Source organism: Benincasa hispida, chromosome 8, assembly GCF_027475165.1.
Source record: "Benincasa hispida cultivar pf3 chromosome 8, pf3_genome.v1.1, whole genome shotgun sequence".
In the NCBI taxonomy this organism is placed as follows: Eukaryota; Viridiplantae; Streptophyta; class Magnoliopsida; order Cucurbitales; family Cucurbitaceae; genus Benincasa; species Benincasa hispida.
In genome coordinates this window covers 34,996,405-35,013,765 of record NC_143485.1, presented here as the reverse complement: position 1 = coordinate 35,013,765, position 17,361 = coordinate 34,996,405, and the positions used below count along the sequence as shown (strand labels likewise).

The following is a 17,361-nucleotide window of genomic DNA, read 5'->3' as shown; positions in this document are numbered from 1 at the left end:
TACTTGGCAATAGTTCCAATTTAAAGCATGATGTTTATGATTCACTCACTGGGCTAGTAGCTCACTCGTTTTAAATGTTTTCTTCCTAGGATAGTGGTCAATTCCCCAAAGGTTAACTACATTGTTGCTCTGCCACTCAAAGACTCCAATTTGTGTTGAACATGTTAGAGACAAGAGATAGCTATCGGGACCTACTGAACTCTGTATTTGTTAATGGTGTAATATGTCGTGAGCTTAACTCTGGTTGTGTTGTCTGAGTTTAAGTATCTTAAACTATTTTTATGTATTCCAGGGATTACTAAGCAAGTTAAAGATAATGGTTAGAAAATAAGTGCCACAAAAGGGTTGGTAACTGCTACCGTCACATTCTCTTCTAGATTAAGAGGGTAATCTGGGAAAGTTGACCTTTTCAAGTAAAATATCTTTTAGTCATTTTGCCTTCAAGGCCTGACTCACACATCGATAAAGAATTTTCTTCTAACTCGGTTAGAAGTCCATTCTTCACCAATCTCTCAATCTTATTGAGATTGATGTGTCCTAATATCAGGTGTCAAAGTTGGGCATTTTCTTTAGGAGAAATTCTAAGTCTTTTATTTTGAGTTACCACAGTTTTAAACATTTCAGTGTTATAAAGGGCTTTAGTTGCTAACGGTCTTAGCATATAAAGGTTGTTTTCCAATTTTGCAGAAAAAATATTAACACCATTCTTTAAACACTTTATTTACAGAGAAATGAATACAATATAATTTTTCTAACAAATACTTTACATAAAGTAAGTTCCTCTTCAAACCATGAATTACATATACATTTTCTAGTAAAATATATTTATTACGTAAAGTCAATTGGAGACCTTCCACTGCCACAACTGAGACGACATGCCCAGTTCAAGTCTGCTCGTCATCTCCCCAGCTTTTAATTGTCACCAAGAACTAATTTCTTGAAATGAAGAACGGACGTGGTTAGTGGCGCCTGAATCAATTATCTAGGTCGAATCATCATTCTCCACTAAACAAGTTTCCAAAACAAGAAAATAATATTTACCTTGCTTGGCCTTCATCTTTTTCGCCAAGTATTTAGGACAGTTCCTCTTCCAATGTCCCTCCTGGTTGTAATGAAAACAGATTCCCTTTGCAACCTTGGCTTTCTTGCCCTTTTGGGCAGCAGCTGGTGGGTTAGTTATCCTCTTTCTATCTTTCTTCTTTTTCCACTTTTTGGAGCTGGAAGAAGAAGGCACAGACTTCGTCCCATAGGTCGAACCTCTATGGAACTTCTTAGAGGATGAAGCAACATTTGCTTTACGCATTTATTCCTTGGTTTTCATAAAGAACTGGAAGATTTGTAGCTCATTGAGCAAGGTGGTCAGGTTGTAGTCAATCCTGTTCATAACAACATTGATACGAAACTGTAGGAAAGTTTCAGGTAAAGATTCCAGAATGAAGCTAACCTGATTGGCTTCATCGATGACGGACCCATTTCACCACGTTGAAGTGGATCATCATGTTAAGAACATGTTCTCGAACAGATGTCCCTTCTTGCGTACAGGCATTGAAGATGTGTTTGAGAGCGTCATACCTAAGCTATGAGTATGGGTTCATGGACTCTATGATCTCACGGGCCGTGAGTATGGACTCATGCTTCTTGGAAAAGACTTCGGAAATACTTGCTAAGATATACGCTCAGGACTTCTCGTTTACCCGTGTCCATCGCTCATATGCTTCTCGAACATTTCGAGCAGCATTTGGAGCTAGAATGGGAGGACAGTCCTCCATTAAGACAAAACGAAGATCATCGATGATTAGGATTGTGTTGATTGTATTTTTCCAAGATGTGTAACTTTCGCCCGTTAATTTGTCAGCGACGAGTAAATTAACAGTTACAGAAATCATTATGAATAAGTTTGCTGAAACCATACAAATTATTTATATTATTCTATTTTCATTAAACCACTTAGAAAAAACCAATTATTTTTAGCAAAATAATCTAATGTACCCTAAGTGACATCTATTTTGCAATGATGTTTCATTGAGATAGGACAAAAGCCATTGTAGAGTGATCAAGTGCCTTTCACTGGAATGAGACAATCTCAACCAATAGATAGAACAACTCCTTGTTACTGTAACTATCAGTCACCATTGTTCAATCCAGAAATTGTTAAACTCGCTTAACATTTCTTGCAAGTGTAACCCCTCATTTTTTATTCTAAAGTTTCGTCCCAATGAGCCAACTGTAGGGAAAAACTGATTGAGGCATGAAACTAAAGTAACCCTATCTATTTCTGGAGTTTGAATAAAGCGTCATGCAAAAATGCCATCCGTAGGGGGGACACTTAAGGTGCCACAAAGTCGTGCATGAAACTCTACTTCAACCTAATGAGAGAGACAGAGGGATGTGTTGTCACATGTCCCGCTCCCACTTACTATAAACACTCTCTCCATTCACCTTGATATTGATCTATACAAACAAGATCCGTAAGGGGACACTCAAGGTGCTTGGAGGCCGAGTATAGATCTCACGGTGTGAACTTTTAGAGAGAAACGTGAAGAGGAAAAATAAAATATAATTTACCCCATTTTTCTCCCACTGAGCGTTTTACCTAAGGTTAATTAACTTAGAAAAATTCGGCTATTGATTATAACTAAGTGATTGTTTAATTTGCCCAAAAACAATACTTGCTTTGGATAGTTAAATGATTTTTATTAAGGTTTATTAAACACTTTAACAAACTTTAATCAAACATTGCATGCCTGTAAAAAATCTATCTATCACCTTTCCAGGTAAGTTCTTAGGTAAGGGTGTTATGTTTTCATCAACTTAAATACCCCAGCCTAGACACAAGTAGCCTTAGACAAAAGGTCCCTTATAGATACATTTGTTACAATGTTAATCTTTTTATTAAAAATCAATTTAATCCTATTAGACCGATTAAAATATTAAACTTAAAATTCTAATATCATTAGATAAGTAATCTTAGGTCTATATGAATCATATTTTAAAACAATTTTAAAAAATGATTTTAACCCAAGGTTTTCATGTAATTCTGATTTATTGATTTTAATTTCTAACTTCAATTAATTATAACAGTTATAAACAAATGAAACAAATTAAAATCATACATTGCATGTAATTGACCTACTTAGTAAATTGTAACATTTATAAATTACCTAAGGTAGTGTCATGCTTCATGCAAATTCATTTCATTACTAACATATATAACAATTATATAATAAGGTAATGAAATAAACTATAACAATCATCCATACATACATTCAACTATTTATTATAACACTTATAATATAAATGGTGCATTGATATGTTATTAATGCATGCATCCATATATTATAACATTTATATTATATGATGCATGAGCATGCTATAAAATAAATTATGCAACTAGATATATTATAACATTTATAATATAACATGATGCATGAAGTTAAATGCATAACCTATGGTAGGATTTTACACTATATGGCATATAATAATAAAAAAATAAATCATACATCACATCCATAATTAAAAAACAATTAAAGGACCGGGATTGGACCCTAAAAGAAATTTAAATCTAACTATTACAAAAAATATCCATCTGGTTCGAAACAGGTGAATCAAGGCTTGAACCGCTCGAACCAAACCACGAACTGATCCAAATGAACCTAAAAACCTCTAACCGGAGAACCCACGAACCGAACCAGACTAACGACCACAAATCGCATGCAAATCGGAGTTAACCATGCGTCCTCTCCGTCTCGAAGCGTAGCGATGCCGTGCCCTAGCGTCGCGATGCTAGGGCACAACGTTGCAACACTACAGTACAGTTGCCCAATGTACTGCTTTGAATTCCTTCAAAACAACATCAAATTTCACCTTATTTTCTCCAGAATTCGACCGAGAACTTTACGAACGACTCAACAACAGATATTACAAACTCGATTGCAAATTAAAGCCCCAAAAAGCCTGGGCTCTTACAAAACAATTTTGTAAATAAAGCGATAAATTTATACTGCCCAATCTTGAAACATCCATTAATGCAAACCATATTCATCAACCATCATCGCATGAATTATAGAATGTAGAAACCCACCAAAATTGTAAAAAAAAAAAAACAAAAACATAAAAAACCTTGAAAATTAAGAAAAATTGGGACCAAAACCTAGCTCTTATACCAATTGAAGGAACTCGGTTAAAGGTCGTCGAGCGGAAGCGGATCGTCCCAATTTCTCAAAATTTCACAAAATCTAGATTTTACAGTGGAAGTACAAAAATTACGCATTTAGTACAGAAATTACAACATATAATATATATTAAACTATATGTTATATCAAATATAACATATAACTTGTAGTTTCTATATTGTACGAAATACAATATAACCTATAGTTTCAATTTTCTCTCACCAATGGTTTTTAATATAAATCACATTTATATTAAATTTTAACTATATGAATCCAATTCATATAATTAATATTTGAATCATATTCAAATATTTATGTCCTCTCAAATATACTTTATAATAGAATGTATCAAATATATTATAGTAATTATATCATATATAATTAAAATTAAATTATTTATATCATATATAATTAATTCCCTCAATTAATTTGAACAAATCAAATTAATCCAAAATTGATTCTCATTAATTTCCATTGAGCTAATGAGGGGACCTCATGGACCTGTAGCTTGAAACTCCAACGGTACATGAACAATTAATTGAACTCCTTTAATTAATTACTCATCATCCGTTAACTGTCGGGCACTCAACTAAAGACCAAAAGTTGTACTCTCCGCACTATAAATCTATTCTGTATCCATCGGATATAACCAATCAACAATACGATGACCCTTTACAAAATGCTCGTAGATACAGCTGGGTCAAAATTATCATTTTGCCCCTATAGTTACATCTAACTTCTTAAGTACCACTGATTCCTCTAATGAATAATAATTCACAGTTTAATTATGACCAAACCCCTCTCGGGCCAGGAAGAGTGTAACGCCACATTGTTCAAGCCCCAAAATCAGCCTTTAAGGGAGTAATTTATCTACTTATCCTGACGTTGAGAAAAGAGTGAATTCCTTCTTGTGTAGTTGTGTTCCCAACTCTTCAATTAAACAAATCCCCAAAATGGTAGGCTTATTGAGTCAGAAATCTGGCCATTCTCATACAAAACAAATGACCACCTTCATAGGCAGGAATTCACAACTCACTCAGGATTCAGATCATGTTACCTATAGTCATCTAGGTGAAATGTAAGTCTCTATTATGAATGGCGTTATATAATAATTCGTGGTCCGGTCTTATACAAACTCCTTTGTATAGAATACCTCACTCACATGTCTCCACATGAATGATCAGAATCAGATCATTTGTAGCACTTTCAATTGTAACATCTACAAAGCAGGTCGTATTCGTAGTGTCACTAAGATAAGGTATCCAGCCTTATCCATCTACTATAGACCATTTAGGTTATCACTTAAACATGATCCATCTATATGTCTCTATATACAAGTTTAAGCTACAAATTATAACCTTGGATGTTAGTTTATTGGTTTATGGGATTAATGCTACTAAATGTCAAATAAAACATCTCATATTTTATTAAATAAATAAAATGTTTGTACAATACAATTACAAACTTCAAAACCCTACGAGATTTAAGGCATCAACCCCAACATTAAGTACCATTGATTTCTCTAATGAACATTTAGTCATAGTCCAACTAGAACTAGAGCCCTCTCTGGCTAGTGAGAGGGTGAAGGCCCTTATTGCTCAAGACCTGAAATCAACCCTTAAGGAAGTAATTCATCTACTTACTCTAACAAAGGGAAAAAGTGAATTCCATCTTGTGTAGTTGAGTTCCCAGCTCCCCACTCAGACGAGTCCTCAAGATGGTAGGCATATTGAGTCGGCAAATCTGGCCACTTTTACCCATACAAACCAAAGGACCGCCTTCATTGGCAGGAGTTCGCAACTTACTCAGAATTAAGGTCAAGTCACGTATGGTCATCCTAGTGAAATGTAAGTCTCCTCTAGTAACAGTGTTAGAAACTATGGTCATCCTAGAGACTAATCACTTCGTGGTCCAATCTTATACAAACTTTTTGTGTAGGATACCCCCGCTCACATGTCTCCACATAGTGATTAGGATCAGATCATTTGTAACACTTTATAATAATTGTAACAATCATAAATAGGGCCATATCCGTAGTGTCACTAGGATAAGGTTCTCAACCTTATCCATCTACTACAGACCGTTTAGGTTCTTACTTAAGCATGATCTACCTATATGTCTCCAGATACATGTTTAAGTTACATAAAATAACCTAGGATCTTAGTTTATTGGATTGAGTTAGTGCACAAAAAATAACATTGATTTTATTAATAACAATTTGTTTATACAAGTTTACAAACTAGAGAATATAAAAGAGATTTCATCAATCCCAACAAATCTTCAAAAGATTGAGTATTAGCCAAGGCTGGGTTACGGGTGGGCATTTTACCAGAGGTTTATATTATATCAATCTACCCTTGTTTAATTCCTGCTGAGTGTTAACTTCCTTTATCTTCTACCATCTTGCTTAATCTTTCAAAGACTAAAGCCCATGCGTTAGGCAGTCTAATGCGATCAAAGGTTGAGGTTCTTCTATTATTGCTCTTCTTTTCTTTTGCATCATCGACCTCTTTTACAATTATACCATTGTTGTCAACCACCTTTCCCTTCAACCTTCTGGCTATATGGACTGGCTCTAATGACTTATATCCAAGTCCTTTCCTCAATATAGGTACAACAAGCCTTTCCTGCAAAAGCTTCTTCTAGGCCGGAGAAAGCTCAGACTGCTTGTAGATTCTCAAGCTCCTGAACTCAGTGTGAGTTGTGAAATCATAACCTGCTTTTTCTAGCAACTTGTAAGCCTTAGAGTTTGAACCCATCTTTCATCTATTTTTTAGATAGATTTACTTTTGTCGGGTCCACCTTTGGTCTATGGATGTCTTAGTTTGTTATCTTTGTGAGTAGTGTAACAAAACTCTCTTTTAAAACTTCGATATCACTGACCCCATTTCCTTCGAGCATTCTATAAATGGCGACTCGCTCTTCCCACGTCTCGATAAAGGAACATAATGCAAGATTTGGAGGGCTCGAAGCTTTTTCGTCTTCTAAGATTGTAGTCTTTGTAGTGCTAGTGGACACTTCACTCTCTTTATAGCTAGAGATAGCTGCAATTTCGCTTGTTTCTTTCTTTGCATCTACTCATGAGCTAGACTTGAGTTCATCCCCCTATTTTGTTATCGAGGCCTCCATAAGCGTAGCTTCACTAACACTATCACTCTTCAAGTAAAACTTTGCATTTGCGAAGTGAGACTCGGCTTTCGAGAATGGATTACTACTTCATATTTCTTAATATCATCTTGATAGAATATGAAACATTGATTCAATGTTGAAGTTATCATCCCATTTCCGTGAATTCAAGGATGACCTAGTAATAGCTTATAAGTGGTCCTGAGTCTATGACATGAAACAATGTGTCGGCCTTCAAGTCGTCGATGATAAGTTCGAAGCATATCATGCCTACCACCTTTTGGCTACCTTGGTTGAAGCCGTAAATTACTAACTTGTTATTTGACAGTTCTTCCATCAGAATGTCTAATTGCTTCCTAGTTGACTTACGCATTATATTGACAGATGATTCATTATCGATGAGAATTCGACCAACCCTCTATTCCCGAATGTATCCTGAGACGTACAACGAAATATTATGAAGTTTAGATCTCATTAGCAGATCTTCATCTGAGAAGCCTATAACCTTCCCCAATGGGGCTATGATGGTGTCATGCGCACCGGACGTAGGCATGCATCTTTGGAGTGATTGCGCGCACGATGGCACGCCTGGCCTCGCGTATGTATGCACATATGGCAGTGCACATCTCGTGTACATAGTTACACGCATGGGCGCTTGTATGGGCGCTCCATAGGCACTTGTATGGGTGCCCGTCTGGGCATGGGTGTGTCTTGAGCATCCATGATGGGAATGCGCCTGAGACATGGGCGCATGGGTCAACCATGTATGACAACTTGGAGATGCCATCCGCTAGGTCTCGACTCCTCCTTGGCCTTGCTAAAGGAGTCTTAGGCTGTCTCGTGGCACGATTTGAAGGACCATTTTCGCGGGTCGTGACAACTTTCTTCTTTAACAAATGCTTTTGATTCAAGTGCTTATGCTATAGGCTGATTTTAAGAAACTTTCATAGGGAAACAATGTTTATATTGAGTTAAAAGCATTTTTACGCTTTTGAAAGTCATTTCAAACTCACTTGTAGTCAGATTAATGGCAAATTAGGAATAAATCATATGGATTAGGTTACTTAAGAAATTTTAAACTATCCTTGAGAGTATTAAGGTGGTTGTATTGTAATTTCACCAAATTCATGTATATATATATATATATATATGAATTTTGTTCTCTCTTTAAATAGTCTCTTTGTGAACTGTGGAGTTTGTTTTCCCAAGAGACAGTTTTGAATGCAATTTGAGACTAAGAAACTTTAGTACAGTTGAAATTTCTACAGAAAGGAAAGAGGGAAACATCTGAATGATTATTTGAAATGATTGAATACAACAATTGATATATTTCCTAAGAATTCATGAAAGGAAGAAAATTTTTTACCATTTGAGTTGGAATGGTCCTTTCAGCTGCAAAAGCATCAAACTACAGAAGAATCTTATATACACTTGTTGTATATTTATATATACACTGAGAAGAAACTTCTATGGAAAAATATCTCAAATCTTTCTATGGTAAAGAATCTCATCAGCAGACTAATGGCTCTTGATTTCTGGGAATTCTTCAAAATGCTTTGATGCTTCGAACCGAGCTGTATAACCGACGGTTGTGTGCCGTAATGATCTCTGTCTCACTACTTGACAGTATTCTGGATCGTTCGACTGCCCATCAGCTTTTATCCATTGAATCATTTGATGATACATTGGGAAGAAACGCATTTGGATCGAAGCGTAGATGAAGTATGGGAGAAGGGAAGCTCCTAGAGCCAATAGTGTGAGGATCCAAAACGATGGTGCCGGGGCGCAGGCCTCGATGAATACCTGAAATGCTGTGGTTGATATGGTTGGGTTTATAGCTCCATATGCCAAGAGGAATAAGTACCACAGAATGATACTACCCCAGATGAAGAGATGTTGAATATATGTGAAATAACTGATGGACAATGCCATTTGACAGTTTACAGCCCAAACAACACAAGTGTACATGGTGGCACCAAGAATTTCCAACCCGACGACCTCTCCACTGCTGCGGAAAGCTTGATGTTCCATTGCCCCAACACAAAAGAAGAATATGACGACAGAACTTAGTAGCCCGTTGAACACCCAACCGATAACTCGAACCCAACTAAATAAGACATTTTGGACACCTTCTTGGTATAAAAGTGGAAACTGAAAATGCCAAAACACAAGGCAATGAGCCATTTGACATTTTACTTAAGGTAGGCAAAAGATTGCATTAACAAAACATAGTGACGTTGAACTTACCTTAAGACAGTACCGGGATGAGACATCCTGGTCGAATACTCCCAATGCGATCACAGGGAGAGAAGTAAAGAAGACATTATACAGTGAAAGGAACCAATCATTGTATACAGCTTGGCCGGAGAATGATGCATACATCTCAAAGAAGAAGAGAGTGAACCCAAAAACAATGTTTTTGTAGAAGAAATAGCAAATCTGCCAAATAGAAATGCGGTCAGTTTGAAACTCAATTTTCAAGCTTAAAATGATGTTGAGACTGTAAAATGTTGCATGTTTATCTAGATGATTCCCAATAAGAAGCTAATATCAAGCAATATCTATAGATCATATGTACCATGGAAGAAATCCTTCTGTAACACCAATGTCCGTGCACAAGGAGGAGCCGCTCCAAGTATCGAAATTGTGCTATTGCAATGTCACTTGACATGACTGCCTGAAACTCAGAAAGATAAGAAGTATGAAACAAAATTGAGGATTAACCAAAACTTGTTTTGTTCACTCAGAGTATACAGTGGGGATCTGTTTCAAATTTACCTGCATCCCTTCTACACCGCTAATACCAATCCCGATATCCGCTTCTTGGAGCATTCCAACATCGTTTGCACCATCACCAACTGCTAGAGTGGTGCTGCCTGTTTTAACCTTAACCAATTGGGTAACCTGCATTTATGTGGCATATTAGACTTCTGCTTCATATTTCTTGATTTCACTGTCTGAAAAGGGTAAATTCGACTTGGGTTTAGATAGTTCAAGAAGTTGTGCTTACTTGTGCTTTCTGTTTAGGAGATGATCTGCAGCATATAACAGAAGCACAACCAATGGCAAGCTCCAGAAATAGGTCCTTCACATCATCCTCCAAAGCATAGGTGAGGGACTTTCCATCAATTATCAAAGCCAATGCTTCCGGGGTTTCACTCGAGGATGTAAGTAATGCTTTCGCATCGGTTATTTGTTGAGTCACACTTGCCTTAAACGCCTGAAAATCAGCAAAGTCCCATCCCATCAGTACCAAAACTCATCCTGCCTTTGAACAAGACGGTTAGTTTGATTTTGAATCGACACAACAGAGTTTCCAATATAAAAAAAAGAACATAGATGCCCCATTATAGTATACATTGCAACATGTTAAAATTAGCTGATTATACAGCAATAACTGCAGATCTGCCATCCACTTTGTGAATCTGATTTATTTACCTTGATAGCTGCAGATTTGTGAACGTCTTCGACTTTGTCTAAAGCTTTTCCTTCCGGAGTCTCTGAGCTGATAATTATTTGCTTCATTCCCTGTCTAAGTAAACTGCAAGCAAAGCTGAAGAGAGGACGTTTGGGTTTGAAGCGAGAAGCCGTTAGCATAGTGAATATCTACATGAACTGGTGCTATAAAAAAAACTGTAGAGATTATGCTTACCCAATGTTGATGGCTGTTTCCATTTTATCACCAGTCAGAACCCATATTTTAATTCCAGCCTGAGCAAGTTTATCAATGCATTCAGGTACCTATAAAGAGAACAGTCAAAAACTTGTCAGTTCTTCATCTTCATGATATGTGTTCATTAGTTTCCCCGTTGAAGAAGGCAAACCACTCATAAGAATGATTTTAGTTTTCCATGGCTTAATTCATACCCCATTTTGAAGTTTATCTTCAACTGCTGTAGCACCAAGAAGAATCAAATCTTTCTCAATGGTTTCTGTTAACTGATCAATTATCTCATCACGATCTGTGCTCACTGTGTTTTTGGCTTTGATGAATTCTTGATGAAATGTATTAAATTCCTCCTCTTTCAGCTCACGATATGCTAGAACCAGAGTTCTTAAACCAGCATCGGCGTACTCGTTGATGTGCACCGTTGTCTGTTCTTCAAACTCACTTCCATTCTTTGCAAGTCTTTCAAACATAACACTGCATTTCAAGGCAAAACGTAAATGAGATAAAATGTCTTAGCTACAAAGAAAATAGATCATTATTATATGCATAGGCAAACAAAATGTTCAATTACCAACCTGTCAGCTCCTTTACAAAGTAGTAGTAGCTGTCCCTTTGCATCCCTTACAATCACAGACATCCGCTTTCTTGTGCTATTAAACTCCAAAACATCCAGTAGTTGATATGATCTGCAAAACCATAGCCATAGAACTTAGTGGTGAATAGATGATTGGGAGAAAAATCATAAGATGACAGAATATAATTCTATAAACTCAGGAGGCTTAAAACCAGTGAACTGACCGTTCAACTTTTTTGGCCGAGGTCGGATCGAACTCCCGCAATGAAATGCTTGTCTGAGTCCTCTCATAGAACTCAAAACCGAATTCTCTGGCTGCAATCACAAAAGCTGCCTCATCTGGTGATTCAGCTTCATAAGAAATTTTTCCAGTTTCGTCATCAATTTCTGGCAATGCAGTATGGCAGATAGCCAGAAGCTGTAGGAACTTCTGGATTACACTGGCTCGAGGCTCCTTCACCCAATTACCATCCATTATTCTTTCATCCTTGAAATTAAACCCTTTAATGAACGGTTTTTCGCTGCTAAGACGTGCATTGTTGTCCTCTAAGTTTTGAGGTAAAGTTGACTCCTTTCTTCTTGCAAGAGCTCTCTCGACTTCTGTAATTCCTCGCCCGTAAGCAGTCCCGCCCACCGAACATTTGATAAACTCCATCGAATTGCAAGTCAATGTCCCCGTTTTATCAGAAAGAATGGTGTCAACTTGGCCAAGCTCTTCATTCAAATTCGAGGTACGGGCATGAGCTGGCTTATCAGTTTCTTCATGGTACATATATTGATCTTGGTTGATGAAGGCACTCTGCAGAACTTTTACAATTTCAATGGACACATACAGTGATATGGGAATCAAATAGCTAAAAAGCATGAGAGCAGTCAAAAACTGCAATATTGCTGCAGCTGGAGCATTTTTGGGGTTGTAATAGATTGTGGTATCGTCTGGCCTAAGGTACCATCTCGTAATTCTTTCATTTTCTATATCGTCTCTAGTCGAAACACCAAAGAATATCGACCCAGCAAATGATATCAAAACCAAGACAGCAAACAGGAAGAACACAATCTTATCCATCCTCTTCTCAATCTTACTTCTCTTGGACGGAGGATCTGTTGAGTTTTGAATAACCTTTGTATCATGACCGGTGAAAATCACCACCCCATATATAAAATCCGTGTTCCGAAGCTTCGAGTCTCGAAGAAGAAGCTGTTGAGGGCTGAGGGGATGTTGCTGCTCTTCAAGCTCCATAGTACCCACAAAAGAATACAAATTTGCATTGGGGTCTTCACATTTTATTATAGCCTTGAAATTCTGGAAGCTTGAATCCTCGTGGAAGTTCGAGCTTGCTTCTAATGCGTTTTTCAGTTTCAAATTTGTTTCTCCATCAAGGTTCATCGTCTCAACGTAGCAAATCGCTTCCTCATAACTCGACGAAAGTAAAATGAGATCAGCAGGGAAGAATTCATCCTTCTCCACTTTAACTACATCCCCAACTTTCAAGTCCATCCATTTAGTCTCAACAAACTCACCATCTCTAATATGTACTTTCACCTTCCTGTTATTCATCTCCATATCCTGAAGACAATTACCACAAAACAAATCAGAAAAAGGAAAAGTTTTGAGCAGTAGTTCTAAACTGATAATAGAAAGATTCCATACTTACCTGTTTGGATCTTCTCCAATCTTCAAGAGCTTCTTTGGCCATGGTGACTCCAATAACAACAACAAGAGGAAGAACATTGCTGACCGGCGAATACGGGGAAAGAGGGCTAAAGGAAAGCAAAGCACAAAGAAGGAAATACAAGTTGGCAACTCTTCTGAATTGCTCAAACAATGATTTGGGGAAGAATGAAGCAATGGTATACTTTGAAGTTTTGACATAATTGCCTCCATAGTTGAGAAGACTGGCCTCAAAACTATCTGGATCATTACAGTAAACTACCCTTGAGAAACCTGGTCCCCCAATTAAAGAGTGTTCATCTTTGAATGAAGCTCTACCGCAAGGAAAAGCATGAATCCTTCTGAAATGTTGCTTCCTTCTTCTTCTACCACCCCCCATTTTCAATCCAACTACACCTTCTGATTCAAACCCTTCTGTTGGATAAACACCAAAAACACCTCTCTTATTCCAAAACTACAAAGCTAAAACTACCAAAATCTCCCAAAACTTTTTCAATACTGTTTGTTGATCGTTGGTTGATGTAGAAACAGAGGATAAGCCAGGAAGGAAAAAAAAAAAAAGAACCTAAGAGAGGTAAAAGGAAAGAGGGCTAAAATAGAATGTAGAATGAGAAATGGGGTTTTAAAGACAATCTAGCTGGAAAGAAGGATCCTTAAATCTGAAACCCCCAAAAATGATTATGTAAGAACAAATAGCCGCTCAGGACACAAAAGGTAGATTCTATGAAACAGAGCAGTTTAATACTGTTCACATCTTCCCTCTTTCCATTAACAAGCCCTCGGATTTGACTAATGCCTTCAAGACGGCAAATAAGAGATGGGTTTTTACAAAACTCAACTACTACAAAGGAAGATTTTAAATCAAATCCTAAAAAGTAAAAACAAACAAACCCAACCCACAATGAGATATTGAAAACTCCACCATTTTTTCCTCCGGCTGCGGCTAAAACAAAAATGAAAGAGCTTGAATCTCACGTCAACGGCAAAACCAAAGACCCACAAGAGAGGAAGACTTTCTGAAAACGTTGACCAAGCCTTTTTGCTCCCTTCTTCAAGTCAAAAAAAAATTGATCTCAGCTCAAAAGGGTAAAGATTTTGCTGAAGCAAAACAACAGTAAATCTGGGTTGAGCGTGTTGGTCTCTGTTTGGCTCTGTGTTAAGCTTCACAGACAACAAGAAATGGGCTGAAACCGGAAGCAATCTACTAGATAATAAATGAAGTCTCCTTAAAAGTGAAAAAAAAAGGTTCATCACAGATTCAATAGTGAGTATATTTATGATCTGAGTTTCTGACTGAGTTGGAAATTTCCTGCCAAATTAAGAGATTATAAAATTCAAACAAAAAAGAAGAGCACTTTTTTTTTTGTCCTAAAAACAAGCGAATTTGAGGTGATTCGTGTCAGAAATGGAGACGAAAATAGTTAAAGAAATGACAGTTAAATTGAAAGTAAAGGTGAGTTGTGAGGAAGAGAAGGAGAGGATCTAGGGAATAATAATATTTACTAAAATTAAAATGTTATAAGATTGAAGACGATGATGAAGATGGCGGATGAGGCTGCGTTGGGTTAGGGTCAAACTGGACCATTCACATGCTTCAAATATTATCTTATGTAATCTCTCTCCAGATTAATTACTCACTAATAATAAGACATGGTTATTATTATACCCAAAATACCCTTCTTTCTATTTCCAAATTACATTTAAAAAATATCACTTTTTGTTAATGGCACCAAACTTCTGAAAATATTTTCAAATATAACTTGAATGTATCGATACATATATATTATTAGGATCTATCTATTCCAATAGTGATATTTTTTATTTTCTTTTATCGAAAAAGTATTTTCTTTTTTGTTTTTTACTGAGATTTTTATTTATTTATTTATTTTTGTCAACTTGTGAGCTAATTATCTTCTTCCTTACGGATGAGAGAGTGCCCAACTACGACTTTTTCCACGTCTTCGGTCAGGAAAATCATTTCTTAAAATCATGATTATAAAAACTAATCATATTTTTTCCAAAATAATAATAATAATAATAAGGCTGCAGATTGGGTTGGTCTAATTAAGGCGATTTCTTTTTCCATTTAAATTATACGCTTGGGTTTTTTTTAATAGATTTTGCAGGTTTAGTTATATTTAAAAAATTTCTATAATGGATGTAATTTCGGAAGTTGTATTAATCTAATTCTTATATTTTAAAAAGTTATTAATAAATGTTTAAGCTTTTCTAATTTGTATTTGGTAGGTTTTTGTATTGATTAATTTTATGACAAGCTTGTTCTACAATAGTTTTAGACATTCTTAAAACCTTATTCTAATCTTTTTAAATCATAAAAGTTAAATAGATGCAAATTTTAAAATCTAGAAACTTATTATAAATATTTTAAAGTATAGAAATTAAATAATCATAACATTATATGTGTTAAAAATCTTCCTTAAAGTATGGATTGCAAGTATGATGGATAACAATAGAGAAACAAAAATATTGTTTGGTAAAAGAATAATTATTAAAAATTTATGAAAATTCCAAAACAAGAAGTGAAGTTATTTAGCCATAAAGTCTATGGTGTAAGTAGTTAATAAGTTATAGAATTAATGTTTTTTAGTGGTTGAGTCAATAGTAGATTTAAAAACTCGTTGGAATAAACAATGATTTGATATCTCCAACCAAATTCCTACTCCTTAGGCCAATAATGTCCTTCTTAATACAATAAATACAATAGAGGCAACATAATTTAAATCACATATCTCTTGATCGATAACATATGCTCTTATTGGTGGGCAAAAATTTCTCCGGGCCACAATATGACTCTAGCCTTACCTAGATTGATTGTATGAGAGAAAACTTAAAAAAATAATTTTAAATTTGTACTCAAAGATTATTAACGTAATTGACTAATTATTTTTTCTAATCAAGTATGATAAAAGTATAGTTCTTACCTTTTGTGTGAGAGAGTGGTTTCTAACTCACTTTGCCTTTTGTGCAGGAAAAAGAGGAGACTTTTGACTCATATCATGTGGGGCTGTAAATTTACTAAAAATATTTGGTTAAACATTTCCATATGGCTTAATGACCATTTATTTGAAGAGGAGCTTGCAGGAATTATCTCTATTCTTTATAACATCGGGAAGCTCAGGAACGATATCAACGTAAGGGATGGAAAGGCTTCCATTGCTCAACTCTTAGGAAAAAATTTTACCCTACGTTCCATGTGTAAGACATCGAAGAACTCAACGAGTCAAGTTCGTTGGAGCCCTCTTCTAAAAGGCTATAAAAAGTTGAACTCAAATGCCTCCTGAAATCTCACCATTTGAAAATATGGTTTGTGATGGATTGTGTCTCTTTTGGATCTCCAATCTATATAGGATCCCTCTCTAGTTCGAATATGTATCATGTTAAGTTGCTGGAGGGCAAGGCCATTCTTAAAAGGATTAAAACCTCATCAGATTGCCTGGCCCTCCAGCATCATCTTTTACTTATGGAGTTAAACACTCTCGAAGTTGTTTTTCTGCTAAACAACAAGGCAACTAATCTTACATAGATTTCAAATTACTTGGTTGACAAAATCAGAAGGTATTGCTCAAGAATGGGGAGCAGTCTTTGTTCATCCCTTACACAAGGTCGAGCAACCTAGTTGCTAATCACATTGCTCGTGATGCATCTTCTAATATAGTTTTTGATAATTTAGAACTGTTTTTTTCCTTTGAAGAGCCTCGAGCCGTTTGGAATTTTGTTTTTCCTTTGTGGTTGTTGGATATTATTAACTCTAATTAGCACGGTTGATTTTTGTTGGACTATTTCAACCCCTTTTTTATAATATTTTCTTTTTAAGAAAATATAGTTCTTACAAATTTATTATTAAGCTTTTGTTTTGGCAAAACCCTAAATTAGCATATTTCATATTTTTACACTTTAATCTCATTTCTTTTTCCGAAAGTTTCGGCATCAAAGGGAAATTGGAATCCTTTTTCCACGATATTTCTTGCCGGTGACGATCGTGATGACGACGACCCGTCTTAAAAGCGCCAAATTCTTTTTATTCACGTCACTCCAGTATCTTCACTTGATTTTTTTTTTTTCTTTTAAAATACCACAATATCTTTATTTCTTTTTCTTTTTCTTTTTTAAGCTAAATCACCAAAAT

General features: G+C 35.9%; 1 protein-coding gene across 1 annotated transcript; it reads right to left on the bottom strand.

The window, feature by feature from the left end:
* Positions 1 to 8,557: 8,557 nt before the first annotated feature.
* On the bottom strand, positions 8,558 to 14,965 carry LOC120082844 (putative phospholipid-transporting ATPase 9). The gene is made up of 11 exons (XM_039038181.2): positions 13,198 to 14,965; positions 11,767 to 13,109; positions 11,544 to 11,654; positions 11,166 to 11,442; positions 10,951 to 11,039; positions 10,737 to 10,851; positions 10,309 to 10,518; positions 10,077 to 10,202; positions 9,877 to 9,975; positions 9,546 to 9,737; positions 8,558 to 9,449 (listed from the first exon to the last, which is right to left on the bottom strand). The coding sequence occupies exons 1-11, from the start codon at positions 13,591 to 13,593 to the stop codon at positions 8,817 to 8,819; spliced, it is 3,591 nt and encodes a 1,196-aa protein (XP_038894109.1). The 5' UTR covers positions 13,594 to 14,965; the 3' UTR covers positions 8,558 to 8,816.
* Positions 14,966 to 17,361: the final 2,396 nt, after the last annotated feature.